Below are 19,777 nucleotides of genomic sequence, written 5' to 3' on the forward strand. Positions count from 1 at the left end.
CCCGCCAGGGCCCTTTTATCATTTTCAGAAGGGATAAAATCAACGGGCCGCACCAGCTGCGTGTTTAACCCAGTTTTGCCTCTGTCGGAGGTGCGCGTGGCTGCAGGAGGAGCCCTTTGCTCCCGACAGAAGGGCGCTGCCTGCCCGCCGCCCCGGGCGCCTTCCCGAAAGCACCGGATGATAGCTGCGTCTCTGCTGTACCTGTAACAATTTAATCGTGTGAGTCAGCCCAGTCAAGCATCCCCAGCTCATGACTGGGAGACATGAAATTCATTGTCATTATTGTCCCTGTCATTTTGGATCATTATATCCTGCTGCAGAATTTTCCTCACTCCAGTGCTTTCTTACCTCCAGGAAGCAGGGATTATGGCTGAGGTTGGGGTGGGGGCAGGACTGTGAACTACATTTACCTCAGGGGAGCCACAGATTAAATTGGCTTTGCTTTCTGACTTGCTGGATTCGTCTGTTTGTACGCTCTGGGTTTGAGGTTGGAAATGATGAATATTCCGGTGAATTCGGGGCCTCTCTCTTTTCTTTTTTTAATGCTTGTATAAGCAAATGATGGGGTTTGTGTCCCTTAAGAAGTGAACAGGGAATAATTCTTCAGATCGTGTTACCAAAAAGATTTAAGATTATTCCTGAACAAGACGACGTTACTGTTCATTGTGGCACAAACATCTGCGTGGTCCCCGGTGTGCCGTGGCTTTCAGGGCCAGGGATGGAGCTCTGCTGTGGGCCAGGGGCTGTTTGTGGGGGCTGCAGTGGGTCACGGGGTGCCAGCTGCGCTGCTCCCCATGGGCTGTGTCCTTGGCAGGGGAATTGGGCGATGGGATCCCTGCCCATCTCACTGCTGCCAGGAACAAGGGGCAGGAGCAGAGGAACCGGCCTCGTGCTGCCCAGGGGAGCATCAGAATAATGTTCAAAACAGCTTCTCACTGCAGGAGGGGTCAGGCGTTGTAGTAAGTTGTCTGTGGAGGTGGTGCAGTCACCATCCCTGGCAGCGTGCAGGAGCCATCTGGATGTGGCACTTGGGCCATGGTTGTTGGGAGAGTATGGAGATGCTGGGTGGTGTGGAAGGTGTGTTCCTGCCTCGCTGCTGTGGGCTCTGTGATCTGTGGGAGCAGGGCTGCTCTCTCTGCTGTGGCAGGGCACTGTGTCCCTCCAGGCACCCTCTCCCTCTGGCCAGCCTGATGTGGCTCCCAGGTGGGCTGTCCTGCATGGCACAGCAGCGGCTGGCCAAGCTCAGTGCACGGGGGCTGATACAGCCATCACAGCTCTGTTGGGAGCTAGAAACCAGCACGGGCTGGCCCCCATGGGAGCTCACCTGATGGGATTTCCCCCCGGGAGCCATTGGTGGCACTGGGGACACAGCGAGCTTGGTGCCATCCCGGGTCCCTGCCTGGTGTGGTGGCACGGCCGCAGCGGCCCTGCCGTGACGGGCACTCATGGTGACATTTTAGCGCTGTTTCCATAAACTGACAGTGACAATGTTTAGTTTCATTTTAACACGGTGCTTTTCCTGCCACTGACACGGCAGTCACAGCGTAGTGACAAGTTGAAGGCTGATACAAAAGAAGTGGGAAACAACATAATTATAAAGCAGTCACACAGAGCCAGAATTCCAAATTTTGTCTGTCACTGGATGTGGTGGATATTGTGGCTTATTTGTGTGGCTTTCTGGGATCTTAGTTTCAGTAGGAGTTTTAGCTCCTGTGCTGTAACTTGGCAGCCGACTCAATCAGACAGACGTTTGAAGGATATTGGGATTTCTTCTGTAAAAACATTTTATGGGCTCTCTGCCTCTTGCTTTGTTTATAACTGCAGAATTTGGAATAAATCATAGTAGAACAGGGGCATTGGCTTTAAACAGACAGAGGGCAGGGGTAGGTGGGAGGTCAGGGAGAAATCCTTCCCTGTGAGGGAGGTGAGGCCCTGGCACAGGTGCCCAGAGAAGCTGTGGCTGCCCCTGGATGTGTCCAAGGCCAGGTTGGCTGGGATAGTGGGAATGGTCCATGTTAGGGGGGGTGGAATGAGATGAGCTTTAAGGTCCCTTCCAACCCAAACCATTCTGTGATTCCAAGATTCTTGTGATATGAGCTGGTGCTAAATGGAGGAGGTCAGAAATGAAGGTGACTACTACAGTGCTGTTTAAACTGGATGTGTCAAATGTGAGTTTGAATCTGTTGGAATCAGTTTACCTGTGAGAAGGCTGGAGGCTTCCCCTGCCATGAAAGCTCACAGCTCTGGGCAGGTGTTAGAGAGCTGAAATGTGGGGTGTGGTTATTTCCAGTGCATGGTCAGCTGTCCACCGTCCTTCCCACCTGCTTGGGCCTCAGTTCAGCAGCACGGGTGCCCAGGGCACAGCAGGGCTGGGCTCTGTGTGCCCTGCAGGAGCTGCAGGCACAGCCAGGAGTGCTGTCACTGTGCTGCTGGGGAGAAGGAGCTGGGCCAGAATGCGTCCCCCTGGAGCAGGACAGGAGCAAGGACATGAGTGCTGCACAGCCTAGAAAGTCTTGGAGTTTGCAGCAAGTTCCACTTCAGCTTCTTGTGATTCAGAGAGCAGGAGAGTTCAGGTCTGAGGGCATTGTTCTGACTTGTGACTCACGAGTCAAAGGGGACATTCCCCCTGAGCTTACTCTGCTTGTTGGGGAGGAGAGCTCGCTGAGCTCTCGCTCAGAGAAGTCTGGAAGGATCTTGAGTCACTCCAGCTGATTCATCGTGCCTAACTGGGATCTAACCCTTTCCATATGCACAACAGCTCCTGGGCTCCTGCCTAATGCTTGTAATAAAACTGCTCGTGCAATTAAGCACTTCCTTAAAATTATAGGAGAGGGACAGTCTTGGGGCCTTAGTGTAGTGTGGTTATATATCTAATGCACATGTATAATTGTGTCATCACTCACCAGCCTTCAGTGTGGTGAGGTTGGGGTAAGGTTTGTGGGTACACAGAGAGAAAACCGTGAGCAGGAAAGGATTTGGTTTCCTGTGTTGCTTTGTTGTGTGCCGACAGTTACCTGGTGCAGGGCTGCAGTAAGGAACACACCTGTAGGCAGGTGAGCTTTAAGGTCCCTCTCATCCCTCTCTGGGGCTCTGTGAATTGGTGTGATGGGGTTGTTGTCAGAGTGACACAGGACAGAACATACCAGAGCTGCCTCATTCCCACTCTGGTTTTCACACAACGCTCCTGAACCAGTCCCAAACAAATCTCTCTGGTCTGTGGGCTTTGTTACCTCTCCCTGCTGGCTGGGGCTCAGCTCTGATAAAAATAAAATTGAATGTACACTGTGTGCACTCTGGGGGAGGATCCTGTGAGTGCCAACGGAAACATTGTCTGTTCGGATGTGGAGAAATACAGCATTTGCTACTAAGGAGTGAAAATAGAATTCGCCCAAATTACATAAAAATAAGAAATTATAAACCAAATGGCATCACTGCTGGGCTTAACGTGGTGTGGGACAGACTTACTCAAACTGTCTTTGCACACTCAATGTCCTAGCAGTGTGGCTTCCAGGGTTGAGGGGTTTCTGAGAGGGTTCAGTGCTAATTTGGTGAAAGCACTTAGGCCAGTGTTTTGGGAAAAGCTGGGTTGACTGCCCTTAGTAAAAATGAAAGTATCTCTTGATTGTCACCATGTTACAGCAGGTGAAAACAGCAAATAAGGGGTGACTCAGTTTTCCTGGCCATTTTCAAGAGGCACCACACAAGGAGCTGCAGAGAGCTCAGCATGTTTCCTCAGCATGCTCAGGGAGGTTTCTCCCAGTGTGCTGAGCTGTGGCTGCCTTCTGTCGGGGTGCAGCAGGTGAGAACTGGCACCATGCAAGGGACAGACGCTCAAACCCAGCCCTGGAGCAGCAGCGTCCTCTCCAGGCAGGGCACTGGTGAACATCTCTTCTTGGGGAATGCCACAGGTACCTTTTCACTGGGCTGCCTACACTTAGGAGATGTAGGGGATCTTCAGGGCCATACTCACCTGTGGAGAAGGATGCCAAATTAATTTGGCTTAGCCACTCTGTTGTTAGAAAATAGCTTTTTGGTGGAAGTATTTGAATATTCTGATTCTCTGTTCAAGTGCAGGATTCAAATGTCATTATCTAGGAAGAATACACACATGCCAGTTGACAGGCCCTTAAAAAAAAAAAAGGCAAAACCCAGCCGTTCCTGAGTATGGAACCACTATCCTGTGACCCCATCTGTCCTAAACTGCACTGTTGTTCTCCACAGATGATAAATTCCCAAGGTGGGAAGTCACTCTTTACTCCTTTCAAACCCAGACCTCTGCAGATCTCTGCTGTTCATGCCATGAAATACTCAAGCACTCCACACTGTAGGTCACATCAATCTGAAGCCAGTGTGCTTTTCTAGCCATGTAGTTAATCAGGAACTGGTTATTTCCCAGTCCTCTGCCTGCAAATGCATTCCATGGGCACTCAGTTGCTTTTGGACAGCTGAGGAGTGAGTAATAGCATGGGGGTTCTTGCGTCAGAATAATGATGAGGGGAAAATGGATGAGAGGTTCAGAGAAAGGAGGAAAACGTTGTTTTGAGCACAGTGGTCCGATCCTGGCATGTGCTGAGAGTGTCCTGAGCTCACTCTGACTTTAGGAGCATTGGGAGGCTCAACAAAACACTGAGCAGCCTTTGGATTTGGGGCTTGCTAAACAATTGTTACTTGGAAGTTTGGTTTTATAGAAGCTACCCATTTCCACATTATTTATTCTGCTGATTGGCTCCTCCGGATTGCTTTTGCTCTGGACAAATAAGTGACAAATCTGGGAAGAGGCAAACTCGCCAAATTTAAACAGTCAGGGCTCCACAGACCAGAGCTAATATTGGCTGAAGTGGGGTCGTGCTGAATGTGATGAATCCCCACACCAGGGCACCCCGGGAGGGGCGTTTGTGTCGGTGCCACCTGGGGCCCTGCTGGCAGGAGCGGACTGGGGGTCTGAACGCCCTGGCCCCAGGGTCCTGCTGCAAGGAGGGAGCACATCCCCTCGTGCCGATGGCACGGCAGGGCTGGGGTTTGGGGCCCTGCCTCAGGGGGGCTGCTGCATGGTGTGTGACAGCTGAGTCCTGCGGTGCCACGGCAGGCCCCAGGGAAAGGGGGATGTCTCCAGAGCAATGAGCTCCTGAGAGCCCCTGGCCACGGGCTGGGGGAGCGTTTCCTGGCTTACAGAATCACTGAAGCATTTATGTTGGAAAAGCCCTCCGAGAGCATCCAGTCCAAGCTGTGACCTCATCAACCAGCCCAGAGCACCGAGTGCCACATCCAGTCCTTCCTTGAGCACTGGGTTCCTCTGGAATCCCTGTTGTTGTGTGTAAGAGCTGCTGTTCCGCAGCTTGTCGCTGTCCTTTGTCCCTTTTTCACCCAGCGCTCCCTCTGCACACGAGCTGTACCTTCTCTCAACCCTGCCTGAAACTGGGCAGCTTTGAGGTGACCCTCATAAGGTCATTTATCCCTCCCTGCCACGGCAGCAGCAGCAGGGCCCGTGCGTTTACTGAAAGCTTTGCCTGCCAGCTCTGACCGATGGTTGTTCCCTCTCGTGCATCTCGTGTGATGGAGCATCCCCAACTTTTCCTGACATCTTGCTCAGTTGTTTTGCTGTTCTTCCGTTGTTGCAGCTGATTCTGGGCATTGTTTGCTGAGTGGAATTGGAGTTACTGTTTGTTTCTTCATCGGTGCTTTATCATGCTGCCGTTTCTGCACACTTTGTGTAACTTTTTTTCTCATAGCTGAAGACGGATGGCACTGCACGGCCGGGGCTGGGTTGGAATGAGAGGTTTGGGGAGGGGAGGTGGTGCTTGCGAGGCCATTGATCCCATCTTTATAACTTTGCCCTTTTAGCTGGGAACAGATGATTTGCACGGGGGTTGGAGATTTGCGCAGCCAGAATCCGAAGGACCAAACTTTACATAAACCATTTATACTAAATGCTGGGAATGCTGGCAACATAAATCACCTACAGTATCTATTACAAATTTATCACTTTATCAGTATGGTCCGTGATAGGAGTGGTCCGAGCAGGTGGGGAAGTGAACCTCAGGAAGTTTAGCCTGCTCGGAAATTAATTATTCAGGACACACAGAGCCTGGCCCCTTCAATGTATAGTAATTCTTTCCAGCCAGCATCCAGGCCTCCAACTTCAGTGCAATAATAAATAGGAAAAGTCTCAGGTGAAACCAGTATTTCAGAGTAATTAATCATCTTCCCCTCACAGTCCCTCCACCTCTCTCTTGGTTTTCTTTAACGAGGGAATTTCAGTAATAAATCTTTAATGATATGTGTTAAGAATCCTTCATTAATTCTTGTCCACTTATTTCTCTTTCTTGGTTGCTTTTGTTATATGTTGGGAAGTTCAAAGGCATATACAAAAAAAACCCAGTTAAATTTGGCCAAGTCTCTAAAAGGATGTTTAGGATGTCGAGTGTCATGTGTTCACTTAGTAGTCGGACTTGTTGGTTAATACCAGTTGTCTTGTCAAAATCCTGGGTGTGGGTACCGAGTTAGGGCAGGATGATAAAGGAAAGGCAGGGGTGGTTTGTGTGCTGCTCAGTGCAGCAGTGCAGACCCTCAGCGAGAGGCTCAGTGTGTGTGGGGCAGGCACAGCCCGTGGGGCAGGCATAGCCCGTGTGGGGCAGGCACAGCCTATGTGGTGGACAGAGCCTGTGTGGGGCTGGCACAGCCCATGTGGGGCACTCACAGCCCGTCGGACCGGCACAGCCCGTGTGTGGAGCAGGCCCAGCCCGTGTGGGGCAGTCAGAGCCCCGTGTGGGGCAGGCACAGCCCGTGTGTGGAGCAGGCCCAGCCCGTGTGGGGCAGGCACAGCCCGTGTGGGGCAGGCACAGCCCGTGAGGCAGCCCAGCCCGTGTGGGGCAGGCACAGCCCGTGTGGGGCAGTCAGAGCCCCGTGTGGGGCAGGCCCAGCCCGTGTGGGGCAGTCAGAGCCCCGTGTGGGGCAGTCAGAGCCCCGTGTGGGGCAGGCACAGCCCGTGTGTGGAGCAGGCCCAGCCCGTGTGGGGCAGGCACAGCCCGTGTGGGGCAGTCAGAGCCCCGTGTGGGGCAGGCACAGCCCCGTGTGGGGCAGGCACAGCCCATGGGGCAGGCACAGCCCCGTGTGGGGCAGGCCCAGCCCGTGTGGGGCAGTCAGAGCCCCTTGTGGGGCAGGCCCAGCCCGTGTGGGGCAGTCAGAGCCCCGTGTGGGGCAGGCACAGCCCATGGGGCAGGCCCAGCCCGTGGGGCAGGCACAGCCCCGTGTGGAGCAGGCACAGCCCGTGTGGAGCAGGCCCAGCCCTTGTGGGGCAGGCACAGCCCGTGAGGCAGCCCAGCCCGTGTGGGGCAGGCACAGCCCGTGTGGGGCAGGCACAGCCCGTGGGGCAGGCCCAGCCCGTGTGGGGCAGTCAGAGCCCCGTGTGGGGCAGGCACAGCCCCGTGTGGGGCAGGCACAGCCCATGGGGCAGGCCCAGCCCGTGTGGGGCAGTCAGAGCCCCGTGTGGGGCAGGCACAGCCCCGTGTGGGGCAGGCACAGCCCATGGGGCAGGCCCAGCCCGTGTGGGGCAGGCACAGCCCATGGGGCAGGCCCAGCCCGTGTGGGGCAGTCAGAGCCCCGTGTGGGGCAGGCACAGCCCATGGGGCAGGCCCAGCCCGTGTGGGGCAGTCAGAGCCCCGTGTGGGGCAGGCACAGCCCATGGGGCAGGCCCAGCCCGCGGGGCGCGCTGGACGCGGCAGTGCCCCCCCGGCCTGGCCCGGCCCGGCCCGGCCCGGCCCGGCCGTGCACGCAGAGCCCGGCAGCAAGCGGCCGTGAGCGGTACGGGATGTGACAGGGACAGCTGTGACAGATCCGTGCTGACACGCTGCCGCGGCGCCGGCCGTGCTGCGGGTGACAGCTGTCCTTCCCTTCCCTGCAGGACAGCACAACGACGCGCGCATGAACCTGGCCATCGCCCTGACCGCCGCCCGCTACGGCGCTGCCACCGCCAATTACACCGAGGTGCGGCACCTGCTCAAGTGCTCGGACACGGGCCGTGTCTGCGGCGTGCGCTGCAGGGACGTGCTCACCGGTGAGTCTGGGGTTTGAGGGGTGTATGTGGGGTTTGCGGTGTGTGGGGTTTGGGGTGTGTGTGTGGGGTCTGCGGCGTGCGCTGCAGGGACGCGCTTACCGGTCAGTCTGGGGTTTGGGGAGTGTGGGGGGTTTGGGGTGTGTGTGTGGGGTCTGCGGGGTGCACTGCAGTGATGTGTTCACCAGTGAGTCTGGGGTGTATGGGGTCTGTATAGGGTTTGGAGTGTGTGCAGGATCTGTGGGTTGCGCTGCAGGGATGTGCTCACAGGTGATTGTGGGGTTTGGGGTGTGTGTGGTGTGTCTGCAGGGATGTGCTCACAGGTGAGTCAGGTGTGCAGGGTCCCACTGCTCACAGGTGAGTGGGCTCTGTAGGGTGCCCTGCAGGGGACAGTGACACTCTGGGATAACATGGGAGGGAGGAGCAGGGCCGCTGCTGTCTGCAAACAGCCCTGAACCAGCACACGAGCCATCTTTCTGGCCCGTGCCATTAGTGTCACTCAGTTTCCACTTCTGTCACATTTCTCACTCAAGCCCCAGTGTTTTGGCAGGCCAGACTGAGCCTGGCATCCCAGCCCTTCTGTCAGGCAAAGAAGATGACATTGTAAAAGGCTCCATGCTGTACAGTAGTAATCCCATTTACTGAGTCTGTGGGCTGAGACTGAAATCTCTCTTCTTGAGAGGCAGATTTCAGCTGAGCAACTTCCACCCCACCTGCCTCTCTTCTGCCCTTACAGATAAGCTGGGATTCCAGTCTAAAACATTTTCTCTCAAATCTGGTGTTGGATGAACACTTGGTTAATTTTTAGAACCTGTCCCAGCTGTTGTGTAAAGGTACACTTTACAGTAGGTTGAGTTCATAGAGAGATGAATAACAAAGAGCATCAGTGAGCAGGAAACAAATGGTGTCTGTGATTGATACTGTTTTCTTTCACAGGGAAGGAGTTCGATATCAAAGCCAAGTGTGTTATCAATGCCACGGGACCTTTCACAGACTCAGTCCGCAAAATGGATGATCAGGAGGTGCCCAACATCTGTCAGCCCAGTGCAGGCGTGCATATCGTGATGCCTGGATATTACAGGTGAGGCAGGGGAGCCTGCAGCCCGTGAGACACCATTTGTAATCTCTGCTGCTGCTGCTGAATAAATCAGCTGGGAGAGGCGCGCCGCTGGCTCTGCGGCAGCTCGCCGTGCACAGTTTGACTCTGATTTTTGTTTGTGTTTTTCAAAGAGGATCCTGGCGCTGTGCCGGGGAGGAGAACAATTTCATCTCTTCAGAACAGACTGAAGCCGTGTAGTTTTTAGTTGGAGCTGCCCAAGGCAGCTGAAGCAGAAGGCGTTTAGGCAGCACATCCCCAGGTGTGAAAGCACCTGTTTCAGTGATGCCTTTCAGCTGAGTGTGCTGCTGCTTGGTCACCCCCTCAGGGAAACAGGGAGCATGTAAAACCTTCCAGAGAGGTTGCACCTTCATACAGAATCTCTTGTCCTGTTAAATCATGGAATCTCAGAGTGGTCTGGGTTGGAAGGGCCTTTAAAGATCATCTTGTTCCACTGCCTGCCTTCGCATGTGAAACTCCCTGTGCAGTGACTCTGCCGGGATGTGGCTGTGCTGAGAGAAAACAGGAGTGCCGAAGCACAGAATTAGTGAGGGGATGGGCAGTGTAATCAGTAATGATAATTACTATCACGAGTAATAGAAGTAGCTCAGAGTAGCACAACCACATTTTCTGTGGCCCCAAGCCCACGTGCCCACCCCTGGGGGTTTTGGTGGCCAGGACGTGCCCTCCGTGTTCCAGGAGAGGTTCCCGTGGCACTCTGCTCCCTGCAGTCTCCTGCTCCTCTCCCTGTTTGCTGTGCAAAGCCAAATCCCCTTCTCCCGAGCCAGCCTTGTCAGTCAGAACTCAAATATTGCCTTTGGTTCCTGAAGTCATTAGCATCCTAATGGAAATTCCCCTTTATGGACTTAGCCCACTTGTGTTGATACAGTGCCCTTGCAGTAATGCCTTCCACAGCCCCTCTCAGAATGGGAATTCAGCCTTCCAGTGCACCAGGGGGTGCTTCTGCCACAGCTGTCCCAACAGGACACCACCACACACTGGAAAATTGAGGCATTTTTGGCCTGGTGTAAAATCACCCCTGCATTCTCTTCTGGGTTTTTTTTTTTTTTTCATTTTTGTATCTTTCTCCATGAAAAATGGTAAAATGACCTGATAGCTGCTTTAAAGTACTAAAAATGTGGAGAAATGGGCTGTAATCCCAGTTTCCTCATATGCCAGGAGAAGGATGTGTGTGATTAGCTTTATGGTCCTGCACAAAACATGGAAGGCTTTGGAACCTGGACTCACTTGGTAAATTCAAAGTAGAAGATGGCTGGATACGCTTGAGAGCTCTGATTTATTTATTCTGTAATAACCCAATAATTTTAATTGGAAATGTGGAGAATTCTTGTTCTCCATGTTCCCCGGTGTATGTCAGCATGTGGGCATTACTTTCCTTGGAAAATAGTATCTGCCCACACACTGCCTCCACAGCACAGCTGATAAGATAACACTGCACTGAATTTCCTTGGAGTGGGATAGCTGAAAGCAGGGAACTGTCTGCTAAATAGAAAACACTCGTGGGATTTAATCTTGGTTGTATCAGGCCTTCCTTCCCGTGGTGCCAAGGAGCACTGCTCAGCACAGGAAGGTTGGCATTTCACCGTGTCCACGTGTGCCCTGTGAATGTGTTACAGGATTTTGGCCCACAGTCACACAAATGATTTTTTTTTTTAACATCTGTAGGGTTTTAGTTATAAATATAGTCAAGATTTTGTAAAACTAATGTTAACCTAATGCATTCACTCCCCATGGGTTTCTTACTCATTGAAGTCCTTCATTAATAGTCCCAGAATTCCTCCCCTCGTTAATTAGGCTTCCTGCCTGGAAAGTGTCTGTGAAGGCAGGGCTTTTTCCTCTCCTTCTGACCAATTTCAGATGTTTCTGTCTTTCTGGAGTTTTCCTCTTTGCTCTGCATTCCACATTCCAGGTAAACTTGCACCTCACTTCGCTATGGAAAGTCACTTTATATTGTTATTTAACTGCATTTGTGGTGCTTTGGTCGAACGCTTCTTCAGCTGGAGGTCTTCCATGGATCCAAGACCTTCCATGGATGTCCCAGACCTTTTGCCTCTACATTTCTCTGTAAAGGCATTGCTATATGCTTCATGCTGGAATTTCCAATCCTCAATTTGCCTATTTTAGCCATCTTTAAAGAGAAATCTCACCGCAGCTACATGGCTCTTACCTCCTTCTCCCATCCATGGCGGAATCATAGGAATTCCTGCCTCATAAAATCGTGTTGTTTCAGAGTTATTCCTGGTGTGCAGCAGCATGACTCCTGAGGCCTCAGGAAGGCCAGTGTTTGGGTGTTAAGATGCTTCTTTCTGATGCAAAACACCTTATTTTGCATTTGTTTGGGTGGTTCTTTAGTTATTTAAATAAGCTGGAACAAGCATGGCAAAGGGCATGGAGAGAGAGCTTCCCAGGATAGCTGGTATCAGTGATTCAGTAAATAACTGGCATATGAAACACTGTTCCAGCCTTTCTCAGCACTTGCTGTGCGATCTAAAACACTTCAGTCCAGAGGTGCTGTGGGGAAACTTAGTTGGAAGTCTTTGCTTGTTTATCTTCCTTGTTTTTAGCAGTTTTTATGAAATCACATAAAAAAAAATTCATACTTTGAAGAAAATGTCTATAAAGTTTCTGAATTCTGATACTGTATATTAAACCTCTGATTTCCTCTGTCTCTAAATCAACAGCTTTTTCATTTTAAAAAGTAATCATTTGTCTGAGGTGATTTACCTTTCCCAAACCTGTATTGACTTCCCCTATTAGATTGTACCTCTGCCACCGTATGCCTAAGCTGTCTATAAATATCAGCTAAAATGGGTCTAATATACATGCTAGCTATGAAATTCTCAGCCTCTCTCCCAGCCTTGCCAGATATTGCCAGCTTCCCCTCAGTAATCACTTCAGACTTCCTAAAAAAGCAATATTCAGCTTGAATAGTTAAATCCCACCCAAGCAGGCCTTTGCCTGCCGTAGGATTTGAGTCCACTGAATAATTCCCCCCTGAAGTCCATAACTGGCGCCTAAATCTGCCTCTCCTGCCCTCCTTCCATGTGCTCCCTGTGCCTCAGGAGCAGGGGCACAGCCTGAAGAGCCCTGACCCGACTGCACATGTAAAGGGAGATGCAGCACCTTAAATGAAAGTCAGCATCAGTCCTTGAAGGAAAAATGATCGAAAAAGGGGCAGTTCAATGTTTTCCTACATAAAAGCTGTTTACTTTGAAGAGTTTATAAAAGCCTTTTGTTTTCTGAAATACAAGCAGAGCTTTTTAATAAGCCATGAGGAGGTAGTGGGTTTGTACCTGTGGATTTCTTTCTTACATTACACCAGAAAAACCTGATACATTAATTAAAATCTATCCAAAGCACTACGGTTTTTCATCCTTCTACTGAATCATTCTGTTGTAGCACTGGCAGAAGGAATGAAAAATGCCTGAGTAGCAGCATCCACCGCGTGTCCCTTTTGCCTTTTTCCCCTCAAAGCACAGTTCCCCGTTCAGGAGCAGAGCTGGAAGCACTCAGAGCACGTTCCTTGGTGCAAATCCCTCGGGAGTCTGTGGGTGTTCCTTCCTGCTCAAGTGGCAGGTGGTGACAAACTCAGGCTTAGTGTCACTGCAAGGATATTCCTTAAATGTCTTCATTTCTCTTCTTTATTCTCTTTTTCCTCTCAGTCACCAGCCCTCGCCCCTCCTGCTCCACCTTTATTGTGGAGGCAGATTGGAGGAACCACTGTGATTTTATGGCATAAAAACATCCACGGGCCTTGTTTCCCTAACCTGCTGGGACATCTGTTTAAAGCCATGTCTCGGCCACACGTGAAATCCATTATTTGTTGATTTATTGATCCCTTTACCTGGGAACAGGTGTTGTGCCCCAGTCCTTGCCTGGGCCCTGGGGGTGCAGGGACAGCCCCCAGGTGCCACCCCCTGTTCTGGTGTGAGCCAGGCCCCTTCTGTCTTCCAGCCCTGACAACATGGGGCTGCTGGACCCGGACACCAGCGATGGCAGAGTGATCTTCTTCCTGCCCTGGGAGAAGATGACGATCGCAGGGACCACGGACAGCCCCACGGATGTCACCGCCCACCCCATCCCCACCGAGGAGGACATCAACTTCATCCTGTGCGAAGTGCGCAACTACCTGGGCCCCGACGTGGAAGGTAACCGGGGGGCCTTGCTGGGAGGGCTGGGGGGCATGCCAGCTTGAGGCCACACCAGCCAGGGGGGCATTGCAGCTTGGGGGGGCATGCCAGCCTTGGGGCATGCCAGTCTTGCGGGGCATTGCAGCCTGGAGCCATTCCAGCCTTGGGGCATGCCAGCCTGGGGGACACTCCAGCCTGGGGGACACTACAGCCTGGGGGGCATTCCAGCCTGGGGGCCATTGCAGCCTGAGGGGGCATGTCAGCCTGGGGACCATGTCAGCCTGGGGGCCATGCCAGCCTGGGGCACAATGTGCTGCTGCCTGAAGCTGTGGCTCTTGGCATCTGGCTGTCCCAAACTGGTGGGCTGAGGTGGCAGCATTTGCTGCTGCTGCTCCAGAGCATCCAGTCCATCACCAGCCAGCACCACCACTAACACATCTCCCCAGGTGCCACATCCACTTTTGTTTTGGGCACCTCTAGGAAGGGTGACTCCACCACTGCCCTGGGCAGCCGTCTTCCCTCCAAACTGAGGGTTTGTTTAAATTATTCTGTACTGCTGCGTTTCTGCTGCAGCATTGAAATAAGTCTGAAAAGCATTCAGGCAGGAACACTGTAACATACTTGGGTTTAGGAAAACCTGCTGTCTGGAGATAGGAAATGATCAATTCCTTGTTTCCTGAAGTGGAGAATTGATGTCTGCATGTTGTATGAAGTTCTGGAAGTGTCCAGAGAAGCAGTTGGTGTTGAAAGCGCAGGAGAGCAGGGAGGGAGATGGGAATGTGAATAGGACAGAGATTAGATGGGATATTGGGAAGAAATTCTCTCCTGTGAGGGTGGGCATGCCTGGCACAGGTGCCCAGAGCAGCTGTGGCTGCCCCTGGATCCCTGGCAGTGCCCAAGGCCAGGCTGGAGCACCTGGCACAGTGGGAGGTGTCCCTGCCGTGGCAGGGCAGGATGGGATGGGCTGTTAGGTCTGTCCCAAGCCAGGCCATGCCCTGGTTTCCCACGTGTTTTCCAGCAGCACACTCAGGAGTGTTCAGTCGCTCTGGCTCAGCCCAGCTGGGCCTGTGCTGGTTTTCCTGTGCAATTACTGTTTATAGATGGCTGGAGCTGAAATAACAACGGCACTGCCCATATCACCCCTCGACAGCCCTGCCTCTGCTGCCAGAGCCAGTGCCAGGGTTATCAGCTTCCACAGGCTTGGACACCTTCCAGCTGCTTAATTACAGCGCCACGCGTGCTGCTTTCTGTAGTTTCATTAGTTTATAAACCTAATACAGGGTCTTGTGTCTGTGATTAACACTTCATTTTGGCAGCTTGAACACGCTGGCAGAGCACATTGATTTCGGAAATCTATTCCGTGTTCTTTGGGGGATGTTTTTTACACCCTTTTAGTGATTTTTCAATTATCGGTCATTTGAAAGTTGTATTAAAACATGTTCCAAAGACTTCAGTATAAAGCAAATTGGTAACTGCACTTAGGGTGAAGGCTGTGGATAAAGACGGCTTGTCAAGAGGAAATCTTGGAATAATAACCCTCAGTCTAGAGGAAAAGCTTGGAAGATCTGAAAGGAAATGTTCTACTCATGTAACAAACTTTATTTTGGTTTATAAAATACAATGTAAGGACTGTTCAGATTCATTGGGAAGAATTTTCCTGGAAAGGGGGATAAGGCTGCAGCTGCCCAGGCAGGTTTGCAGTCCTCATTCCTGGAGCTGTCCAGGGAACACGTGGATGTGGCACTCAGTGCTCTGGGCTGGTGGCAAGGTGGGCATTGGTACCAGCTGGACTCGATGGGCTGGGAGGGCTTTTCCACCATCACTGGTTCTGGGATTCCATAGCCCAGCTTATCCCGGGGCTCTGGGGGTTGCTCAGGGCCGAGCAGGGTGTGGAGCAGCCTGGCAGTGCCCAGTGGGAGCTGGGCACCCCTGGGCTCGGGCTGGCCTGCCTCAGTGTGGCTCTGCACAGTGAGAAGAGGAGATGTGCTGGCAGCCTGGAGCGGCATCCGGCCCCTGGTGACCAACCCCGACTCCAAGGACACCCAGTCCCTGTCCCGGAACCACGTCGTGACCGTCAGCGACAGCGGCCTCATCACCATTGCAGGTACTGGGGGTTCCTTGAATACAGCTCTGCTGGGCTTCCCTGGGGTATTTAATGCAAAAATCCTGTTCTGTGGGAATCCTTCTGCTCCTGTGACCAAACCGCTCTATCAGTGGCAGCGGGACTGGCTTGGAGCAAGCCTGGCAGCAGTCCTGTGGTCTGTGGAATACAGAGACATGTCTGTAGGGTGTAAGAGGCTGTGTTCCTGCTGCTTTCCCCAAATAACGAGGTGAGCCCTGTTCCCAGGTGGGAAGTGGACGACCTACCGTGCCATGGCCCGGGACACCATCGACGCGGCCGTGCGCGAGCACAACCTGCAGGCAGGCTCCTGCAGAACCATGGGGCTGCAGCTCGAGGGGGCCCAGGACTGGAGCCCCACGCTCTACATCAGACTGGTGCAGGACTATGGACTGGAGAGTGAGGTGAGCCCTGCCTTCCTGCCTCAGAGGGGTTTGCTCTTCTCCTAAATGAAACGCCAACATACCTTGGGTAAAGGTCTGGTGAGCCCGATCAGAGCTGGGCAGAGATAGTTCTAACAGAAATAAAGTTAGTAATGGTTCATCATCTTCCCCTCTTTCCTTCCTCCTGATCTTCCTGCTAAAAACTCTCTGACTCGTGGGGTCTGTGCTCCCTGGAGCCCCCCAAGCTGTGCAGCAGCATGATCACCGTGTGGCAGGAGAGCTGGGCTGTCAGGCCTGGTGGCACAGACAGGGCAGAGCAGTGCTGGTCCAGCCTCCCACAGCACTGAGCTTCCTCCCACACTGCCACACTCCAGCACCCTTGGCAGCCTGTTTGTTATTGGGGATTAGAGAATGGTCAAGGAAAATGTGTCTTTCATGTGCTTTCAGAGCATGCTGGATTTGTTTTCCTCTCCACAGGTGGCTCAGCACCTGGCTTCCACCTATGGGGACAAGGCTTTTGAGGTGGCCAAAATAGCCCAGGTGACAGGGAAGAGGTGGCCTATTGTTGGGAAACGTCTGGTATCTGAATTTCCTTACATCGAAGCTGAGGTATGTGGAAAAACCGTGTCACCTGTGAGTCTGTCCTTGGGATGAGCAGGCCGGTGGCTCTGAAACATCTGCTTGAGCCCTTTCCTTTGAGGAAGCCAAAGGAAATTTTCTGTGCCTGTACCTGGAGCACACTTTGTGTATCGATATATACACATATGAATATATCTATCACAATTAAATATTTATATAGCGCCTATTTTGTACTTCATGTACAAATATTGGATCCCAGGTGGGTTCTATAAACTGTCCCAAGGAGAAGGGGCTCTCCCAGCCGTGTCTGGAGCTCTGGGTGCAGCCCTGCTGTCCCTTGTCCTCATGTGGGTTGTGTAAAGTGTCCCAAGGAGAAGGGGCTCTCCCATCCATGTCTGGGTCTCTGGGTGCCATCCCTGCTGTCCCTGTCCCAGGTGGTGTACGGGGTGAAGGAGTACGCGCGCACGGCCGTGGACATCATCTCGCGCCGCACGCGCCTGGCCTTCCTCAACGTGCAGGCTGCCGACGAGGCCCTGCCCCGCATCGTGGACATCATGGCCAAGGAGCTCAACTGGAGCGAGCAGAAGAAGAAGGTACAAAGGGCCCTTTTCAGCTCCAGCTGCTTTGTTTTGCTCAAGGAGTTTCCCTGTTAAGAAGGAATAGAGAGCTACAAGTGATGTTTTATTCCTGGCAGAATGAGTCACTTGGTGCATTTCATTCTAAAGGCTTTATCAAATGGCTGTGAGATGGGTGGGGATTGGCCAGGGGATGGAGGGGGGGGGAAGATCTGTATCCTGTTGCTCCCCAGCCTTAGAAATGAAAGCAGGCTTGGCATTGCTGTCCTATTCCTGTCAGTTATTTTGCTTTATTGACACTTTTCAACAGATCTGCCTCAGCAAAGGAAGCTCCTGTAACCATAAAGAACCTGCCTGGTGTTGAGCTCCCTGATTTTTTTTCTGATTTTGGACAGCTGAGTCCAAATCATCACACTAAAGATCACACTAAATCATCATCACACTAAGATATCAAATGGGAGAAAAATGACAAGTTGTAGGCCTAGCCTAAAAAGGCCATTTCTTTCTGAAAGGGACAGTCAGACTGTGTGTGACTGAAGGTGTGGATGCACCCGAAAGCATTCACACAAAAATTGGAAGTCTTTACTAGCATGGATACCTTTTGCAAAGAGTAAAAAGTGCCTAAGTTTAACTTTTTGATACTTCTCAGCTGCCATCTGCTTAATTTTGGGACCTTAGAAAAGTATTGGTTAAGTGAAAGAACCTAATAGTAAAGTATAAAAAATAAGTACCTGCGTAAGAACTTGCTATTGCTCAGATACTCAGGTTTTGTGTTTTCATTGTAGGAGGAGCTTGAAACGGCTAAAACATTCCTGTACTATGAAATGGGCTACAAAGTGAAAACAGATCAATTAACAGATAGCTCTGAGATCAGCCTGGTGCCTGCAGACATTGAGAGGTGAGTGTGGCTCTGAGATCAGCCTGGTGCCTGCAGACATTGGGAGGTGAGTGTGGCTCTGAGATCAGCCTGGTGCCTGCAGACATTGGGAGGTGAGTGTGGCTCTGAGATCAGCCTGGTGCCTGCAGACATTGAGAGGTGAGTGTGGCTCTGAGATCAGCCTGGTGCCTGCAGACATTGAGAGGTGAGTGTGGCTCTGAGATCAGCCTGGTGCCTGCAGACATTGGGAGGTGAGTGTGGCTCTGAGATCAGCCTGGTGCCTGCAGACATTGAGAGGTGAGTGTGGCTCTGAGATCAGCCTGGTGCCTGCAGACATTGGGAGGTGAGGGGGGCAGGAGGGCTGCCCGTGCTGCTGTCCCTGCAGCCCGGGGAGCCCTGACATGCAGCCCCTCCCTGCAGGTACAAGAAGCGCTTCCGCATGTTTGACAAGGACAAGAAGGGCTTCATCACCATCCTGGACGTGCAGCGTGTGCTGCAGGTGAGCTGCCCCTGCTCCTGGCTCCCTCTGGGAGCAGCCTGCTGAGGGCTGAGGCCAGGCTGCTGAGCTGAGCCCCTCTCCTGTGCTCGTTGTGTGCAGAGCATCAGCGTGCAGATGGACGAGAACACCCTCCACGAGATCCTCAACGAGGTGGATCTCAACAAGAACGGGCAGGTGGAGCTCAACGAGTTCCTGCAGGTACGTGCCTCACCTGGTTCCAGGAAAGGCTGGTTTCTGAGCAGCACACAGCTAGGGAGCTTTTCCCCTTGCTCAGGGCTGGGTGGAGACCAGGGCAGTGCTCCTGTGGTGGTACAGGGGGCACACAGAGCATCCTCAAGCAGCTCAGAAATTCAGAAAAAAATGCTTTTTTTCCCAGTCAGACTCAAATAACAGGTCAAATTTACAAAGCATGCCCCAGTCCAGAGCTGAATTTGGCATTTTAAGCCCAGAAATGCTGTTTAAATGTATTTAAAAGGATACAGGTGTCCATTGGAAGGTTCATGGCGCAGGTGTGCACACTGACATTATCCTCAGCTGTTAAGGGTTGTTATAAAAATGAGTAAACTAAGAAACTGAATAATAAACAACTAAATAACCAAGTATTTATAATGATAGGTAGTAATATAACCACAATGATGATAAACTAAATAACTAAATTATAAACTGAATATTATAAAGAATGAGCTTGTAGTTAGAGCCCATCCCAGGCCCTATAACCCATTTTAATTCCTGGATTGGCTAAATTGTCCCAGTTTCTCTGAAAAAAATGACATGCATCTGCTTTTTGGGGGGCGTTCAAGCAAACCCAAGGGTGCTCCCTTTGCATATGCAGTTTGTCAGCTGGGCTGGTGTTTGAGGAGTCTTTTTTGGGGTGGTATTTCAGAGCCTGCTGTGTCTCCCCTGCCTGGTGGCAATGATGAATGCCAAACAGGAGAGAAATTAATGCTGGGGATTTTGGTCAATGTCAGCCCTTTCTTCACTGTGTCAAGTTAAACAAACAAGATCAAGGCAAAGGAAATGGTAATTGTCTCTCTGGAGATGAGCTGGGGATAAGAGCAGCATTGTTGAATCTAAATGCAGAAAATTTTCACAGGTTGTGTCCAGCATTAGCAAAAAGGAGTGTTTATTTGCCTAAAATGCAGCAATTGAGCTGAGGGGCTGTAGTGAACTGGGGGGAAGGGGAAAAACCAAACCAAACAGGCCAGGGGGAAGGAGAACCAATGGCTTTGGGATTTATGCTGACCTGTTCAAACGGGAGAGAGCAGCCCAGCTGGGTTCTGGCTGCTGGAAAGGGACACCCTGGTACCTCCACTGGGGCAGCCCAGCCCTTTCTGCAGGGCTGAGCTGGGGTTGGGTACATTGGCTGGGGAGCTAAAACAACCAGTAATTGTTGTTCTGTGGGGTTTGGGGGCGTTCTGGGGTGTTTTTGCTGGGCTGACCAGGCTCAC

The 19,777-nt window shown here is 52.0% G+C and overlaps 1 protein-coding gene across 2 annotated transcripts in view; it reads left to right on the plus strand.

Annotated features, from left to right (window-relative positions):
- GPD2 (glycerol-3-phosphate dehydrogenase 2) overlaps positions 1-19,777 on the plus strand; it is a 47,464-nt gene that overhangs the window by 24,565 nt on the left and 3,122 nt on the right. For both annotated transcript variants that reach the window (XM_054277764.1, XM_054277765.1), the window contains exons 7-16: positions 7,901-8,053; positions 8,987-9,131; positions 13,122-13,315; positions 15,267-15,401; positions 15,645-15,820; positions 16,277-16,408; positions 16,813-16,971; positions 17,739-17,851; positions 18,251-18,329; positions 18,429-18,527. In XM_054277764.1, the coding sequence (XP_054133739.1) occupies positions 7,901-8,053; positions 8,987-9,131; positions 13,122-13,315; positions 15,267-15,401; positions 15,645-15,820; positions 16,277-16,408; positions 16,813-16,971; positions 17,739-17,851; positions 18,251-18,329; positions 18,429-18,527 (1,385 nt within the window). The remainder of the gene's footprint in view (positions 1-7,900; positions 8,054-8,986; positions 9,132-13,121; positions 13,316-15,266; positions 15,402-15,644; positions 15,821-16,276; positions 16,409-16,812; positions 16,972-17,738; positions 17,852-18,250; positions 18,330-18,428; positions 18,528-19,777) is intronic.

This window comes from Melozone crissalis, unplaced genomic scaffold (assembly GCF_028551555.1).
Source record: "Melozone crissalis strain CALT ecotype California unplaced genomic scaffold, PUWL_Pcris_2 ptg000023l_1, whole genome shotgun sequence".
Taxonomy (NCBI): domain Eukaryota; kingdom Metazoa; phylum Chordata; class Aves; order Passeriformes; family Passerellidae; genus Melozone; species Melozone crissalis.